We start from the raw sequence: 16,748 nt of genomic DNA, 5'->3' as shown, positions 1-16,748 counted from the left end.
ATGAATCGTACCAACTAAAGTCTGATTCAACCAGACTACACAAAGCAAGTTTGAAAATGCCCTCAGATTAGATTGGGATTCCCTGCTGTGTTGAACAGGGTTTAAAGCTAAAAGCATGAATGCAGTAAGTGATGCTACCTTATGAGTAACACTAACATTCAAGTATATAACACTGAAGACAAGGGAGTAGAGGAATGAAACACAAATCTGTGTCTATAACTTAGCCGGTTAACAAGTGTGAACTCCATTTATCACTTTTCCCCATATGACTTTTCTTGTAGTATTTTCCTCATTTTCAATACAGAGCAGTTGATTCTCAGTGTTTTTTTTCAATACACCTCCTACTTCAGGATTTCAGCCCAAAAGAAGATTTTTTTGTCATTTATTTACCTTTTTGTGAGACTTTGTTACCCTCGATTGCACTAACTACTACTCTTTGTTTTGTTTTTTTATTTAAATGTGCACAAACTGTGTTTCTTTTTGGTGAGTGTTTCGGCTAAAAGGGTTTGAGCCAGCAGTGTACCGCCTTGTAGATTGCATGCAGACCATTACAGAAATGGTCTTCAGAAACTCAAGGATGTCATTTTCCATGTGACATGTATGAATTTGTGGTGGTGTTTCTGTGCATTTTTAGAGTGTGCGTATGTTGAGGTATCTATTTGAGGTAGCACTTTGACTGACAGCCTCTTTCAGGATCCTGATCACTCTGCCAGGTTCTCCTCCCACCCCCAGAGAGCAGAGCCGGTGCATGATTTGATGACGTCCATCAAACTGTCCATCAGTCAACCTGGCCGCCGCATTTCCATAATAACTGCAATTTAACACAATACTGTCTGGGCTCTGATAAAAAGATTATTTTCCATGGTGAGGCAAGTTCTACCCCTCATGGCAATATAGTCTTAACACATTTACTGGTAATTTCTTAATCTATATGCATACTAATGTCAACGCCAGCGGCAACACAAGACTTCACACATGGAAACACAACACTTGAAAACTTATTTAAATAATTTGATATGAAAAGATTATAAAAGGTTTAAAGACTTAACCCTTAAACCAGAACATAGGAAATAAGTTCACACAAAGTCAGAAATGGTTCTCAACAACTTTCAACAAGACTCTGCAGAGGACTGTCAGAGATGTGTCAAGTCAAATGCATCTGAACGCACACTTACAATCCAAGAATCTAAAAATAATGAAGATCATACACAGACATCAACTGTTTCTCTCACACACTTAGTAACACACATCACTTTACACCTCAAGAGGCGATAGTGAGTCACTGTCTGCCCTCAGTCTATCATGAGAGAATGAAGAAGTAGGGCTGCCCTGAGCAACGGGCAGTAATGGCGAAGATTTTGAGCCTGGCTACAAGCAGTTGTTATTTTCGATCTGGGACTATAATGTGCGCCGACCCATCTTGCGGTCGGTGCACAGCGGGTGGCGGGCGTGGTGCATGTGTCTTTGTTAGTTTCTCCTGGCGCAGTTGTCATTTTCTCACCCTACATCCACGTTGTCTATATAGCAAATTCACTTGCACCAGTCTGTGCACCTATGGGCGTGTTGGTCTCAAAATGAGCAGCTCATCAGCCAACTTTCTTTTCAGCAAAAGTAACTCATGTTATATTATTGAAATGCATTGCTGGGTAAATGCGCCGTTACAATAGCAATCCGCCAAAGTGACAGCGCTCCTGGATATTAAAGGGAATGGGAGATGACACGCCTATGATTAATGAGGGGACTTAAGTCCATCCCTTTTAGACCATGCACCTGGCGCAGTGACCATTTTTCCACCATTAAAATACCAAAGGGGAATTTGGACACGCCCCAAAGGCACTTGCGCCACACGCTTCACGCCATGCGCTATGGATCGTAAAAATTGGGCCCTTAATATTTTTTCAGGCAAAGAAGTAGCATTTAGATTACTAGTATGTGGTCAGTTATTTAAATAACACCTGCTTGCATTTTGATATCTTGACAACGCCATAGCACAGATTCACTGTAAACAGTTGGCTTCTTCATCCTTTCATATTAGATGGAGGGCAGACTGAACGCTACAGTGACTACATAATACCTCTTGAGGTACAAAGTGGTATTATGAGACAAGACAGGCTGGGGTTACTTGTACATATAGCACCTTTAAGGAAAAACATGATTTAGACATGTCGGCATAGATGACATAAGTTAAAGGATATAGGATACTTGGGGAGAGATGGTCAAAACACCTGATATTCTCTAAATAATTGCAAAAATAAACAAGTGTTTCAATTCAATCCGCTGTTATTTTATTTATGTGGAATAAAAATGTAAAAAAGAATAAAAAGGTGAAGCAGCAATTAACACTGGGGCCAGCTTTGAGTATTCTCAGCTGCCCTGCAGATGTCCATTTTGTCCAGAGCGATTGTCTTAACATTACTATTCAAATTTAAATGTAAAATGTAATGTTTGCAGTAGTCATACAATGCAATAAAATTAAATGAAATTTAGGCAGTAGCTGTCCAGGCAGAACAGCAGAGACCACCCAAAAAAGATTTGGCGTGCACCAAGATGGCTAAGCCCAGATGGTCTGGGCTTAGCCTCAAACCTTGTCAACCCCTACAAATGCTCCTGCCTCAGCTCCCACTCCATCTCATCATTTAGTCTTTCTGTCCAGAGAGGCTCAACAATAACAAGAGAGGAAATGAGTGTGGTGATGTCACGGGCGATAACCACACACACACACACTTAAGCACACTGTCATTTTCTGAGTGAGATGGCTGTGCTCACCAGGGAAATTCAGTGCAGCGGAGGGTGAATAGCTTTCCATAGCACTGATCAGACTCACACATATATGCACATAATACTCCTACTGAAGCACGCACTGCATTGCTCACACATACAAACATAAACATTAATGGCAGTGACTATACAGTCAGTCACTGCAAATAAGGTGCGAGGACTATCTATTGATCTACTACTTTGATCAATACAAAATCGATTGAGATAATGAACAGAGAAATACTTCATGATAGTACTTTTCATTCTTTTCTGGGGAAATTGGTTGTAAAAGGCTTCTCATGTCCAAATACTCTAAATGAACCTTCTTTCAAGACATTATGACAACTAGTTCAAAATGCTGCTGCAAGATTACTCAGAAAACTCTAACCCTAATCCTCTAATATAATCTCCACATCATGCCTATATTAGCATCTCTACACTGGATGATATGGACAAAATCAAATATCACTATATTTTTGACCAAATACTTGGGATGACTATTGGTGCTTACACAAAATATTTACTCAATGAGACTTTTGATAATCAATCATCAGTAATGTGGAGTGGGTAAATGCAAATAACAGAACAGCTAGAACAGCCTGGTGAGTTCAGAAAAAGTTCTGTTAAAGATGTTCAAATGTAGACAGACTAAAATTGATATTAGACTTTAATTTTTTATAATAATGGCAATATTAAATTGATGTGTTGCTATAATTAGGGTAATGTATATTAGCCACACTGATTCGAGGAATGATAATGTCAGCCTGTTGGTCATTCAGTCGATCTGTTCACCATTTCAGTCCAGATTGAAATATGTTGACAACTGTTGGATGGATTGCCATGAATTCTTCTACAGACATTAATGGTCAGAAGAGAAAACTCCTACAGGCTTTGGTGATCCCCTGACTTTTCATCTGGCATCTTCATCATCAAATCAGTAAAATGCAAATATGAATGGACAATTTCAGAAGAGTACTTAGTCAAATGGAGAAAAAATATACAGTAAGATGGACAGCTTTTCGTCTGAAATAAATACACATGGCAAACACAGCCATTATAAAATGAGGACTGCTAGAACGGAGTCTTCTCAGTAGGTGGTCATTGAGAAAAAGTACACTGGTATTAAAAAGCTTTTAAGGAACCTGCTCATGACAAATGGAGTAAGATGAGGACTTTTTTTCTGTCTTTTTCCCCTTATCCAGCTGTCAGTTGTTAGAACCAATTCTTTATTAATTTCCATGTCTCTCTATTCAAGTTTGACTGTGGACAACAGCAAGAATAACTTGCATGTGTGTGCGAGTGTATACATGTAAGTCCCCTGCTTCAAAGCCTCATATTATTGTCAGAAGTGAGGGAGAGTGTGTGTGAATGTGGATACCTAAAGATAGAAGGATAAGCATTCATTGGCCACACTTTGAGGACAAGTGTGAAAATGTGTGTGTGTGTGTTTGTAAGACCATTTATAGGTAAATATATATTTGACAGCTACGCCACGCAGGTGAAAGATGTGATTGATGGGCATGAGGTCATTAACATGTCAATATGGCTACTGCTCTACTTCAATGAATGACAATAACCTTCTTCCCCTTGTTTTTCCTTCTATATTCATCTAAACGAAAAATTCTATTGTTACAAATATGAATACACTGATACTTGACTCTCGAGGACAAAGCATCTATTTTATTGTAGTTTTTGTGTTTGCTTCCTTTCCTCTAACAAACCATGCTGACTACAGAAATGCTTATAAAGAAAGAGCAGAATATTGAACATTCTCAATTGTTTGATTCCTGGGGCCTTTTGTGGGCTTAAATCATAGACTGTATAAAAGAAATGGACGTAACATCTGTGATGTCACCCATTGGTTTGTGGACTGCTGCTCGGAAGCCAATAGTTTCTACTCTAGGCAGCGCCATCTTGAATATTTCAGGTGCATGCTGGGAAAAAAAGAACACGGATTCTACTTATATGGGCATGAGGGGGAGTCATGGGCGAGGGAGGTTGGGATTGGTTGCAAGGGCTGGATCTCGAGGACATTGGTCAATCAACCTGTCAATCACAACATAGCCACGCCCCAATGCATACCCTGCTTTATCGTCAAATATTAAATCAGGGAGGCCAAAATTTCACAAATGAACATCATACTGCATTGAAGAAGGCTATAAGTTAGCGATTGAGACGATAAACACATTTTGAAAACATTTACTGAGGTTAGAAATCAAGTGAGAAGTTGGTGAATTCTCCATTGACTTGTATAGAGACGGAAGTCCTTTTGAACACAAAATGGTCGCCCCCTGGTGGCCTTTTGATAGAAAGCAGCTCTAAGTTTCTTCTGCGTTGGCCTCATTTCAGAGGACCGGAACTCCCCGCTTGGCTTAAATCCATGTTATATTTTGAGCATACACATGAGGCCATGAGGCTCCACGTGATGCAAGTTTCACCAGTGATCACAATGGACTGTCCACAATAGCTATATGTATTGGGGAACATAAGCAAACATGTCTGTCAATGATGGCACCAAATGTAGTATTAGCAGGATTGTGTGTGTGGCCGTTGTGCCTTGGTCTCTTAACCCACTCTACAGCCAGCTGCTGAAGACTTTAAGCTTCTGTTCAAATCTGTATTGAACGTGGCGACCATGGCAGACATAACAGCCATGGTCGCCAGGTGGTGAGTTGGTTTTGATTCTAATGCTGCATCTTTGTCACACATGCTGGTTTGTCATTTTAATTGTTTTGTGGATTTGTCAGGGAGACTGAGTTTGAAGATTTGCTGTTGGTCCACTCTTTACATGGTGGACAGGCTGTAAGCTGCAGCAGAGTAAACCATTTCTTTGTTGCACAGTTGCATTGAATGCATTTTTATGGTTTTCTCAGTCAATCTCCACAGTGGGAAAAAGAGAAAGCAATACAGAGTTTGAATGTTACAGTATTGGCTTTGCATCTTGTGTGATGTCAGGTTTAAGCTGGCATCAAATCACATTTTAGAACTAAACAAACATACTAACAACTACATTTAAAATTGTCATCAACGCTATAGATTTTTTTTCCATCAATCTATTTCTATCTATTTTATTTGTTTCTATTTGTCTGTTTATCTGTTTTTCTTCTCTTTTTTGCCCCATCCTTTCCTACTCATACACTTTTTCTAACTTCCTGATTTTAGTTTTGAGATATGTTTCAGGACATTTCTGTAAAACATCCAAGAAGACATCAACAACAGATAGAAGAGTGATAGAAGATCAGAACAGCAAGGTGTGAGCTGTAGTCCACGGAGACTAAATAAGATGTACTTTAAGTTGACATAAATCTTTCAAAAATCAATAAGACAATTTGCTTGAGCAATAATCGTTCATATTAGATATCTACATTGTTATTACTAATGTGTGTTGCTCAAGATTTTTATTTCATTGATCTAAATGATTGGCTTTTCGATTATAAATCTATAATTAATAAATGTTTTACTTTCAGAGTAATTTTTGACTGGCGTCCCTTAGTGACCTGAGGGCTCCTTATGAACTAGTCTCTCTATGTAATTATAATCTGGCAGTCTAATCTGTTAAATCTGTTAAATCACACTTCTAAACTAAATTAGATGTCCTAAATTCTCCCATGTCAGTGTACAGCCCCTCAATCATCAAGATCCCTGCCAAGCTTTCCAAATCAAAAATGGAAAGCCATTATTTAAAGAGTGACACCACCCATGCTTATGAAATGATTGATGGCAAGGTTGTTTTAACCAATTCCGGCCCTGATGAAATAACAGTAGGTCGCTTATGCCATTGAAAAACAAAGACTAACACTATACGACTGTTTTCTGATGCTGTTAAATGAAACTCAATGAATGGAATTAGGTTCACCTCTTCACAGAGAATAGTGGTCTGATGTGATTCACAGTTACAGTGGTTTCCAATGATAGGGTTAAAAACCACCAGTATAAATCCAAGCTGACCGCAGCCACTGCTAGCTTTTGAGTGTGTGTGTGTGTGTGGGGAGGGGGGGGGGGGGTTTACCTGTTTCAAGTCCAGCGTTACAGTCACATAGTGGTACTGCATTCCGTTCTTGATGGAGGGACTTTGCCACCAACGGTTGGTCCCGTCTATAGCATACTTTATGGGATGACGCTCTGCACACACACACACACACACACACACACACACACACACACACACACACACACACACACACACACACACACACACACACACACACACACACACACACACACACACACACACACACACACACACACACACACACACACACAGAAAAGCGTATCAGCCATTTTATTCTATTCAAACATCCAAAAATCATTTTAGTCTTGAATACAACATCGTTCTGAAAGGACGATTTTCCTCTTTGCCGTTTTTTTTTTTTTTTTTTAAACATCTGGCATTTCAACAATCCAAGGCCAGATACCAGAAGCGCATTTTTCTACCATGAAAAAAGAAAGAATAATAGATTTCCCTTTTCCAATTTCAGATGACTTTATTTCACTTCTGAATTAAAAAAAAAAAAAGAATCACCATATTTGCACAATCTACTCCTGGATGCTGTTACTACTCCACACAATAGCTTTAATGGAACAGCCAGATAACGCACATTATTACTATATAGCTTTGTATGTAAGCTGTGTGTTTGTGTGTTTAATATAAGATGTGATAATTCAGCTTGACCAGCAGCTGTCAATCACCAGCCTAATTATTTGTGACATTTCTTGTAAAAACAGTGACAGCTATCACTTCAAAGATAAGGGAACTATATCCTGTCATGAATTTATCCTCACCACACATCCTCTCCGCTCTTTTCTGAAATCTGAAAATAACAGACTACTCATCCCACACAGCCAGTCAGTCAGTCAGTCAATTAATTGGTCAACAATCCACTACTGATCCACAACTGATTAGTCACATGAAATATACCTAAATCTCAAATCTTAGTTTTTAAATAACCGTATCTGTAACAGCAGGTTCTTCATGCTTCCTTAAAACTTTCATAACTTATTTGTAGCAGTGTATCCATTCCCTCTTCTTTTTTCCTCACCCTTGTTGACTGCCTGTTAAAAAATAACAGCCCGACCTGCTGACTGAATGGGTGATGGACTGAGTGGCAAACTAGTCAGCGAAGCAAGTGAGAAAAGCTAATGTGGCTGACTAGCTGACTAAATGACTGTTTAATAGCTCACTACATGGTTGATAGAGTCACTGATGCCTGGTTATTAGTTTACGAGTGAATGTTTAGCTGCTGTGACTGAGTGGTTAACTGAATCATTGATTGACTATTTAACTGACTGTCAGTTCGGCTGTTTGAATCATGACTGAAGGCTAATTCTCTATTGTCATCTTGTCATGTTGCGATTGATTCCTCAGTTCATTTCCTAATTATCATTTCAGACAAAATGATTGGTTACCATCTGGCCAATTGGGCTCTAATTAACTTATCTAGCATGATTAATTATTGTAATCCCAGTTACTATAAGTCATTGTGTACTGTATGTGTGAGAGTTTTTCTTACCAAACTGATTTTCACTCTTTTGGTTGCAGATTCGACACTGTGGGTTTCTCACAGGCTGACCTGGTACATGTTCTACCAGCTTACAGAACATCTCTGGACCCAATGAACCACAGGTAGCGTTGGCTGTTATGTCTGCCATGGTGGCCAGGTTCAATACAGCAGGGAACAATCCTGGAAAGAAAACACACAGACTATTACATTCAGAAATAGATGATGAAACATAAACAGCTGTACATTATGTGCTGGTTTCTAATACATATAAACTGGAGTTGCGGAAGCTTTCCTCTATCTGGAGTACAAAAAGGAACAATCTGACATATATGACATACAGAGATGAAGATGATGTGTTTGACAGTAAACAATCATAATTCCTAAAAAAAAGCCTGACTGTTTAAATATCATAAATATGTATGTATAAAGATATCATGTGGATATTCATCATAACTGTGTAAAAGTGTACTCAGATTATCACTAATCACAGGTTCTTCAGTCTGTTCAGAGCAGTTCAAATGAGGTCTGGTTGGCTTTTTTCTTCAAAGCAAAAATTATGTTATATTGCCAGAGTGCTACAGTAGAGGTTATGAGGAACATTGAGTTCACCCAGCTTTGTGTACAGGTTTTGTATTCAAAATCATTAAAGTGTTGTCGGTTTGTGCGTGTTGTTCTGAGGTGAGCCAGCCCATGCTTGTGTCTGCTGTACTGAGGTCGAGAGTAATTAGCCTGGAACATGAGGGGGAGGGCGGCCGTGTTATACCATCCTAGTTAGTTAATCTGGATGTATATTTTTGGTACAGTCTAATGCAGTTAACATAATTTAACCCTTACAGATAGAGAGCTGTGTTCACTTTATCTTTGGATAAAAGCAGCACACAGAGAACTTTTTTTTTCTTCTTTTTGGCCTGCTTTCAACTGTGCAGACTTTGAGCAGTGCAGTACTTTATCAAAGGACTATAAATTTGCATTATGTTACTCAAGCATTTTTTTTTTTTTCATTTCCTGTCCATGGATATTTTTCACTGCTGGAACCACAGAAACTTGGAGAGAACATACATCATGGAAAAGGTTTTCGTTATTTATTTATTTTCAGGATATTGTGAGAAGCCATCAATAAACTTTTATTATGCAAAAGTGACTTTGTTTCTTTGCTGGTGGAGCCATCATGGGTGGGTGTGGTGCTAAACAAAAAAACCTCCTATGGGACACAAAAATGAAAAAAAAAAAGCCAGCCTAACTCAAAATCTCCATAATAAAAGTATTCCAATAATAAAATACTGTACAACCTGAACTTCATCCCCTACCACCCTAAGAAAAAAATATGCCAACATTTCAGAAACTATTTTTTTGTTTGGCAAGCCACAGTGATTGGACTTGCTTTTCTGGCTGCATCCAATGCTTATTTACGTTATGTGCTAATTTTCTTGATTCATTGATTAATCATTTGGTCTATAAAATGTCCAAAAATGGTGAAAAGTGCCCAATTACAATTTCTCAAAACCCAAGTTGATATTACAATACGTTTTTTTGTCCAAAACAGAAAGATATTCAGTTTACTGTCATAGAACATTAAGGAAAACATCACATAGTCACATTAGAACAGCTGGAACCTTTTAACCAATCATTTCAGCTAAACTAAAAAATATGAAGTAACATCTCAAAAATATGTTTTACTTCTTGTTACTTCAGTTGGATGTTTGAGCTGCAGAATGATATATGGGGAAAGTTTCTCTGTGGTCCCAAAGATTACAACAATTAAAACTAGTTTGGAGTCAGTCATGCTCCAGTATGCAACTTGAGTGTGTTGTGGAAACTTAAAGCATCCAATTCACATAAGAATGGACTTTTCTGAGAAGTAGGACACAACATTTGTCCAGAAATTAAACTTCTGAAATGAAAAACATTTGCATATTCACAGAGTCTGGAGAGTTTGAGGAAAAGAAGGAGTAGATGTCATTTTAGGGATTTTAATGAGATAACTGAACCATATTAGACACAAATTAGTATTTAAAGTATTATGTTATATCAATTTTAAAACATGCCTGGAGGGGATCTTTTAATATGTTCTTCTTGTTTCCCAATGGATATGTGATATACATATACACTAAAGCTAAAACAAAAACATTATTTTTGTCTACACGTCATCATCACACAAACACACCACGAGACTGCACACAGTCTGTATTGTTTTCCAGACTGTAGGAGTAGCTCATCTGTGTCGTTCCCATAGTAAAAGAACATTCGTCCCAGAGTGAATGACAAGCTTGCTGAACTTAAAGTCCTGGAATGCTCAACATGCACATGGTTCACATTTCCTGTCTGGCAAACATACACACACACACACACACACACACACACACACACACACACACACACACACACACACACACACACACACATAAACACACACACACACTCACGTACTAACATGTTACGTCAGATATTGCAGTCTTGGTCTAACATCAACAGATTTTATAGTTAAACAACATGCACACTCACACACAAATGTAAACAGACTTATATGAATTTATAATAACTGTAAACAGACAAGATAGAGGGATGAGATGGAAGGGGGGAAAAAGTGTAAAAAGAAAACAGCAGAGGAGAAGCACTTGTGTGGACATTGTGTATATTATGTGTGTGTGTGTGTGTGTGTGTGTGTGTGTGTGTCCAGATGAGCCCAGCTGTTTGACCATATGTTAACACTGATGAACTGTGAAGAACATCTGAGACACCCAAAGTCTCTCTCACACATGTGTACACATTCTCACACACACGTTCTCACAATTTATCATATACTGTACACTCTCAGTCAAATACACACACTTCTCAGTCTCTCTTAGAAATGAGATCTGAGACAGACACGCCCCACTGCGGAAGCCCAGATTTACATAATACAAAAGTCTCAATAAAGGAAAATATTATCCTCTAGACAAATGTTGTAACCAAGTTCTCACTGTGTAATGAACTTTGTAGCGGTCATTATTGTGTCCCTTAGTAATTCATTATGGAGCATATGAACTCTTAAAGACAGCATTAATGTATTATATTAACCCTAACAGACAGATTCAATTAGCTTGTGAAGATAGTCTGAGAGTTTGTGGAGACCAGCCAAAGCCAACATTCAAGTACATTTAAGTGATTCTTGACCTACAAGAATGAACATTTGATCTTTGGGACTCAGCTTCTGTCAAAAAAAAGATGTTAAATAGACATTTATGTTTATTTGACTGTAGTGCTGTCACCTCAGTAGCTACATAGGCAGAATATATTGTTTGGCACCGGAAAACTTTATGAATGATGTTGAGGAAGCAGGTCAGAAAGCAGAAGTATGTTGAACAAAAACATCAGTGAGCCAGAAGCAAAAATTAACCCTTGAAAATACAATCTGCATCCTCACAGCAAGCAGCGATCATATTTCTACCCCACTCATCACAACCAGACCAGAGATTGGCATTTTACCTTCTCAACCTCACTGTACCATCTACTCAGGTTACCACTGTGTGAGCTATACTGATACCAAGCTTTCAAAGCATATAGTCATATAGTCAAAAGCCATGTTGAATTTCTCTGTTACTGCTGACAGTCACAATTTTCAATGAGTACACACACATACACACACAGCCATATGTGTACCAAATAATACAGATTGTAATTCACCGATTCACATTCCTTCCCATCTAAACTTGACAGTCATGATGGCTCTATGCTTAGTGCAAGTAATGCTTCACACCTGTTGTAACTTTCACAGGATAAGTTGACAATTAGCCTTACTGTACTATTACACATCAACACTCAAATGCATAGCAGGACTGAATAATATTGGGAAAAACCAGAAAAAGTCCATTATGTCAGTATTCCATTTTTGTATTCCAACGCGATTAATAGAAAAACTGGATTGAAAACACTGGTATTGTTAGGAAACAGAGCTTAGTGAAAAGGGTGAAAAGCAACCTTTTCACAGTTACATAAGTTACATGAATTATTCTTTTATACCATCAAAAATGTCACTTCACATAGATCATCCAATATATAGACAAGATTAGTTATAAAAAAGCTCCATAATCACAATGCATTATTCCCAACAGTATCTTAAAATCGGCTGATACGCTTCATTCAGTCTCTCAGCCCGAACACTACAATGACAATAAAACTGCTTTTATTCAAGTTGTATCACAGTCCTTTCAGTTTCATCATTTCATTGTGCCATGTATTCGTTTTTCTTCTTTCTTCTTTCTTTTTTTTTTTTTTGATGCCTTAAGATTTTCAGTCAGATATTTGGTCGACAATCTCAGTGGAGAGCAGGTTCACAGTCACAGCGCTCTTTTGTTCAATTATTCCCAATTTGAACAGGGGCAAAAAAGCAAAAGATAAAGCTCTGAAAGAAATAAAGAAATAAAGAAATAAAGAAAGAAACAGCATGCAGGACTCGTTTTCACCTGTGCCTGCTCGAACTTACCAACCCATGCACTTATCGCTGGGGCAAACAAAAAGTGTGCACCAGTCATCATATTGCCAACGCAATCAAATTCCTTAACCAGACTTGTGTAGAGAAATTATCTTGGTTAAGGTCTTAATACATGATCAAAACAGTGGCTTTGATGAACATATTTTTCATGGTCCTCCTTCTCCGCTCTGCTTATAACTGCTGCCTCCTGCTCATGCCAGGAAATTAAGCCAACATCCTGCTTATTCATGGGATTTGATGAACAACCTGGAAGAATCACCAACCAAATACGCAAGTGTGTGGGAGACTGCAATCTTTAATAGTGTAATTTTACCTTGATTTGAGACCGCTAATACGCTTAAGCTGCCTACAGTTCTGTATTTCTAATTTGTGTCAGTTTCATCTTTTCAATTCAGCTGTGAAATGTGGATTGAAAACATGATACTTACAGTTGGAAACAGGAGGTGAACTGTGGTCTCTTGCAGGAAAGTAATCTATCTAGCCAGCACCTCCAAACATGGAAATCCTGGAAACCTTATATAGCTGTCATAGATGGCATCTATCAGTCAAATGTGGTGCAGACACGAAATACACTTCCTATCAAATGTTTTCTTGAAGTTGAATGACCTCTTTATTTCTTGTTCAAGGTTCTCACATTGGTGATTTGTTCAAAAGTGCTACTGCTACGTCCACTTCAGAAGCCAACTTGTTCCACAGATAAGATGTCTTGGGCTCTCATTTTTATCCTCCTATTAGTGATTCTCAACAAGACCTTACTTGGGTGACATTTCTGTAGGTTTCCCTTCTTTGGCAGTGGGATGTGATGGCCACTCTCCACTCCTCCAGACTAAGTTGCAGATAGAGTGTAGCACATTATTGGTTTAATCTTCCTCACTCTTGATTAATTCTGTTGGCATCAAACCCTGTGGCTTTCCCACTTTTCAGTTTCCTCACAGCTTCTTCTACTTCACTTCTCAGTATCTTTGGTTTATCATCTTCTACACTCTGCCCCCTTCTTCGTCCAGACTGGTAAGTATGACTGGAAAAGTTGTGATGGGGTAGTAGTAACGTTCTTTCACTTTCACTCTGTTCAGTACTCTTTTCTGTATCACTCCATTTCCTGCTAGCAGTTTACCACCAGCATCTTAGATTACTGAAGGTTTAACTGTTTTCTCTCTGGGGAGCTACTTTATGACTTCATTAGCATATTTTGAGCTGTTCTCATATCCTCACTGGATGTTATCACATTTCATTTGTCATCTTTTGCTCTCTTTATTTCACTTGATCTCTTTACTGTGTCCTCTTCTCCCAGGTGTTCAGACATCTCATCTCTGCAGGTGGAACATCCTTGGCATATACAAGGATGTTCCACCTGTACAATATCTGTCCATTCTCCCGTTTGTTGAGCTTCCTGTCCGTGGGGATTATTCTCAAATTCAATGTTCCAGTAGTTACTTTGTGTTTTGGAAGTCCCAGTAGTCTGTCTTCCCCAGTAGCATACTTTTCAATCCCACCCTGGGGAAGTTCGAGAGGAGTTGTGATATTGTTAGCCCAGGCCCCGACCGATCTAATATGGTTATGGATTCTTCGTTTTAATCAGCTGTTTCCCTGGTGGTGCTGCTCTCCTCTCAAAGTACAAATAGCTCTTGGTTCCCAGTGGAATGGGGGAACTCATCCACCCTTTGAGAGGTTTTGCTTTTTAGTCCTGCTGGGTGTCCGCAGTCCGCACACCCTCCTCACACAACTCAAAGTTCCTAGAGTTGTGAGAGCGAGCCAGTTTAGTCACCAGTGGCAAAACTATGAACAGGTAGTACTGGAGACATGTTACTAGTAGAAAGCATGTGAGGCCTGAACAACAGAATATGGGAAGGGAATTTGTTTCTCATCACCTAACTTTCACAGAAAAACAGATTTGGTCTTTCCTTCACAAAATTATGTAGAAAGCAGGAATAGAAAATGACTTGATTGATCATTTTAATTAGATTTTCTGTCTAGAGCTCTGTGGGTTTTCGGTGTTGATGTAGGCTGTCATAGCGAAGAGAAACTGATCATGCATACAACTCTGACTTTGGCTACAGATAACACTTCTTCTCTCTTGCTTTTTCTGTTGAATAATAAGGTGAGATAACAACAAGGAATTGGAGAGGACTGACTACAGACAGGTTTCAGGTTTCAGATTCACTGAATGACAAGAACACAATGACTGTCTGCCTACAGCTCTGTGACTGCCACACACACACACACACACACAGACACACACCTACTCAGGTTCATCACCTTTTATTCTTTTCTCTCTGCTCTGATAACCAAGGTAACCTACCTACCTACCTATCCACCTACTTACCCCACAGGCTGGCAGGCTGGCTCTCTATCCCCTATCTACGCTCTGTTAACCAGATGTCTCAGAGGATTTTCTGCCATACAGGCTCTAAATTATAATAATGTCAAAATGTATTAGTACACCCCATGAGAGTTGGGCAATGTCATCGCCAAAGAATTTCTTTCAACAGCCTAACACTGATTACACAGCAACTTCCCATGTAAAAGCTGGGAGATTTATTTATACAATATATCACCTTGTAATTTGGTTACGGTTACATGATAAAGCTTACATGTGTTTTTGTACAGTAGTGTTAAGGGCTTATGTTGTGAACTGAAAAGTGGATGCCTCTACCAGTTTCATCATCATCATCAACATTACAAATGATTTTATTCCTGAGAATGCTGTTGTTTGTCCAACTGTCACTTCCAATGTAGTGGCTCAATATCTAAAATGATATGCTCATTTAAATATTTCACAATCTTTGCTTCCATATAAAATGTAGTGGCATCCAGATACAACTCTATGCCTCTCCCTCCAGGTTTTTGCAATACTGCACATGATGTCAAAGGCTAACCATGATTCCTTGCCAACAACTTAAGAGAAGTTTTGTAGGCACAGCAGTGGTTTGGGTTAAATATAAATTTCATCATACTAACAGGCTAACAATATACTGTACATACTGATGTGTAGATTGTCATTTTCATCACTATCACCAGCTTAATTCAGTGTATTAGCATGCTAACATTAGCTAATTTTCACTAAACTACAGCTGAGGCTAGATGAGAACCCTTTACAGCTATCTGGTCATAAACTAATCCTACATTTAAGAACCAGGAATCTTTTCAAAAGCCACATTTGATGTCCTTGCTGGAAATTTTAAACAAACTGCATGTCTCTATACATCCAACATAACAAATGCACCAACACAGATATTGTACATCACAAAAGTAGGACTGTTAAAGCATGTCACTCATCAATGTGGTAATAGGGACAATAAGACAGCAGTATGGAAGCTAAAACTACATTTAAGGAGAAAATATGAACATATGACCGAATTTCCAAAAGCTTCAGAATGACAGCAAATTGTTTTTATTGTATCAGGGTTCCTTATTATATTATGAATAAAACTTTATTTGCTTTTTCTGTCAAGGGAGCAAATGACACTGCACTGCTTGCCCGGCTGTGTGTGTGTGTGTGTGTGTGTGTGTGTGTGTGTGTGTGTGTGTGTGTGTGTGTGTGTGTGTGTGTGTGTGTGTGTGTGTGTGTGTGATGGATGTGTTATTGTTGAGTTTTGAGGCTAGATGTATGCTTGATGGAATAAGAAGAAGGTTGAGAAAGACAGGATCATCTCTCTCTGCAACTCTATCTCTCCTCCATCCTGAGTAGTTGAAGGGAGAGAGAGAAAGACAGACAGACACGGACAGACGCAGAGAAAGACAGACAGAGAGAGAGAGAGAGAGAGAGAGAGAGAGAGAGAGAGAGAGAGAGAGAGAGAGAGAGAGAGAGAGAGAGAGAGAGAGAGAGAGAGAGAGAGAGAGAGAGAGAGAGAGAGAGAAAGTGAGAGATGGGTAGAGAAAAAGATAGAAAGATTGATGGAGAGGGATGAGATGGATGGAGGGATTCCCAGAGATAGATAGAGTGTTGTTTAAAAGGGTCAGGGCCAGAAGGGGAATGAGGGATGAGACTGCAATAATCCTGTATCATACATGCACACGCA

General features: G+C 38.8%; 1 protein-coding gene across 1 annotated transcript in view; it reads right to left on the bottom strand.

Annotated features, from left to right (window-relative positions):
• Positions 1-10,489, bottom strand: part of lama2 (laminin, alpha 2) — a 147,283-nt gene extending 136,794 nt beyond the window's left edge. Inside the window, exons 1-3 of the mRNA XM_053336719.1 lie at positions 10,423-10,489; positions 8,268-8,438; positions 6,767-6,879 (exon numbers count right to left, since the gene is read on the bottom strand). Coding sequence (XP_053192694.1) covers positions 6,767-6,879; positions 8,268-8,438; positions 10,423-10,489 — 351 coding nt within the window. The remainder of the gene's footprint in view (positions 1-6,766; positions 6,880-8,267; positions 8,439-10,422) is intronic.
• Between the last annotated feature and the right edge of the window lie 6,259 nt (positions 10,490-16,748).

The sequence above is a fragment of the Scomber japonicus genome, chromosome 17 (genome assembly GCF_027409825.1).
Source record: "Scomber japonicus isolate fScoJap1 chromosome 17, fScoJap1.pri, whole genome shotgun sequence".
Classification (NCBI taxonomy): Eukaryota; Metazoa; Chordata; class Actinopteri; order Scombriformes; family Scombridae; genus Scomber; species Scomber japonicus.
The sequence above is the reverse complement of the archived record's forward strand: the minus strand, read 5'-3'. Positions and strand labels throughout refer to the sequence as shown.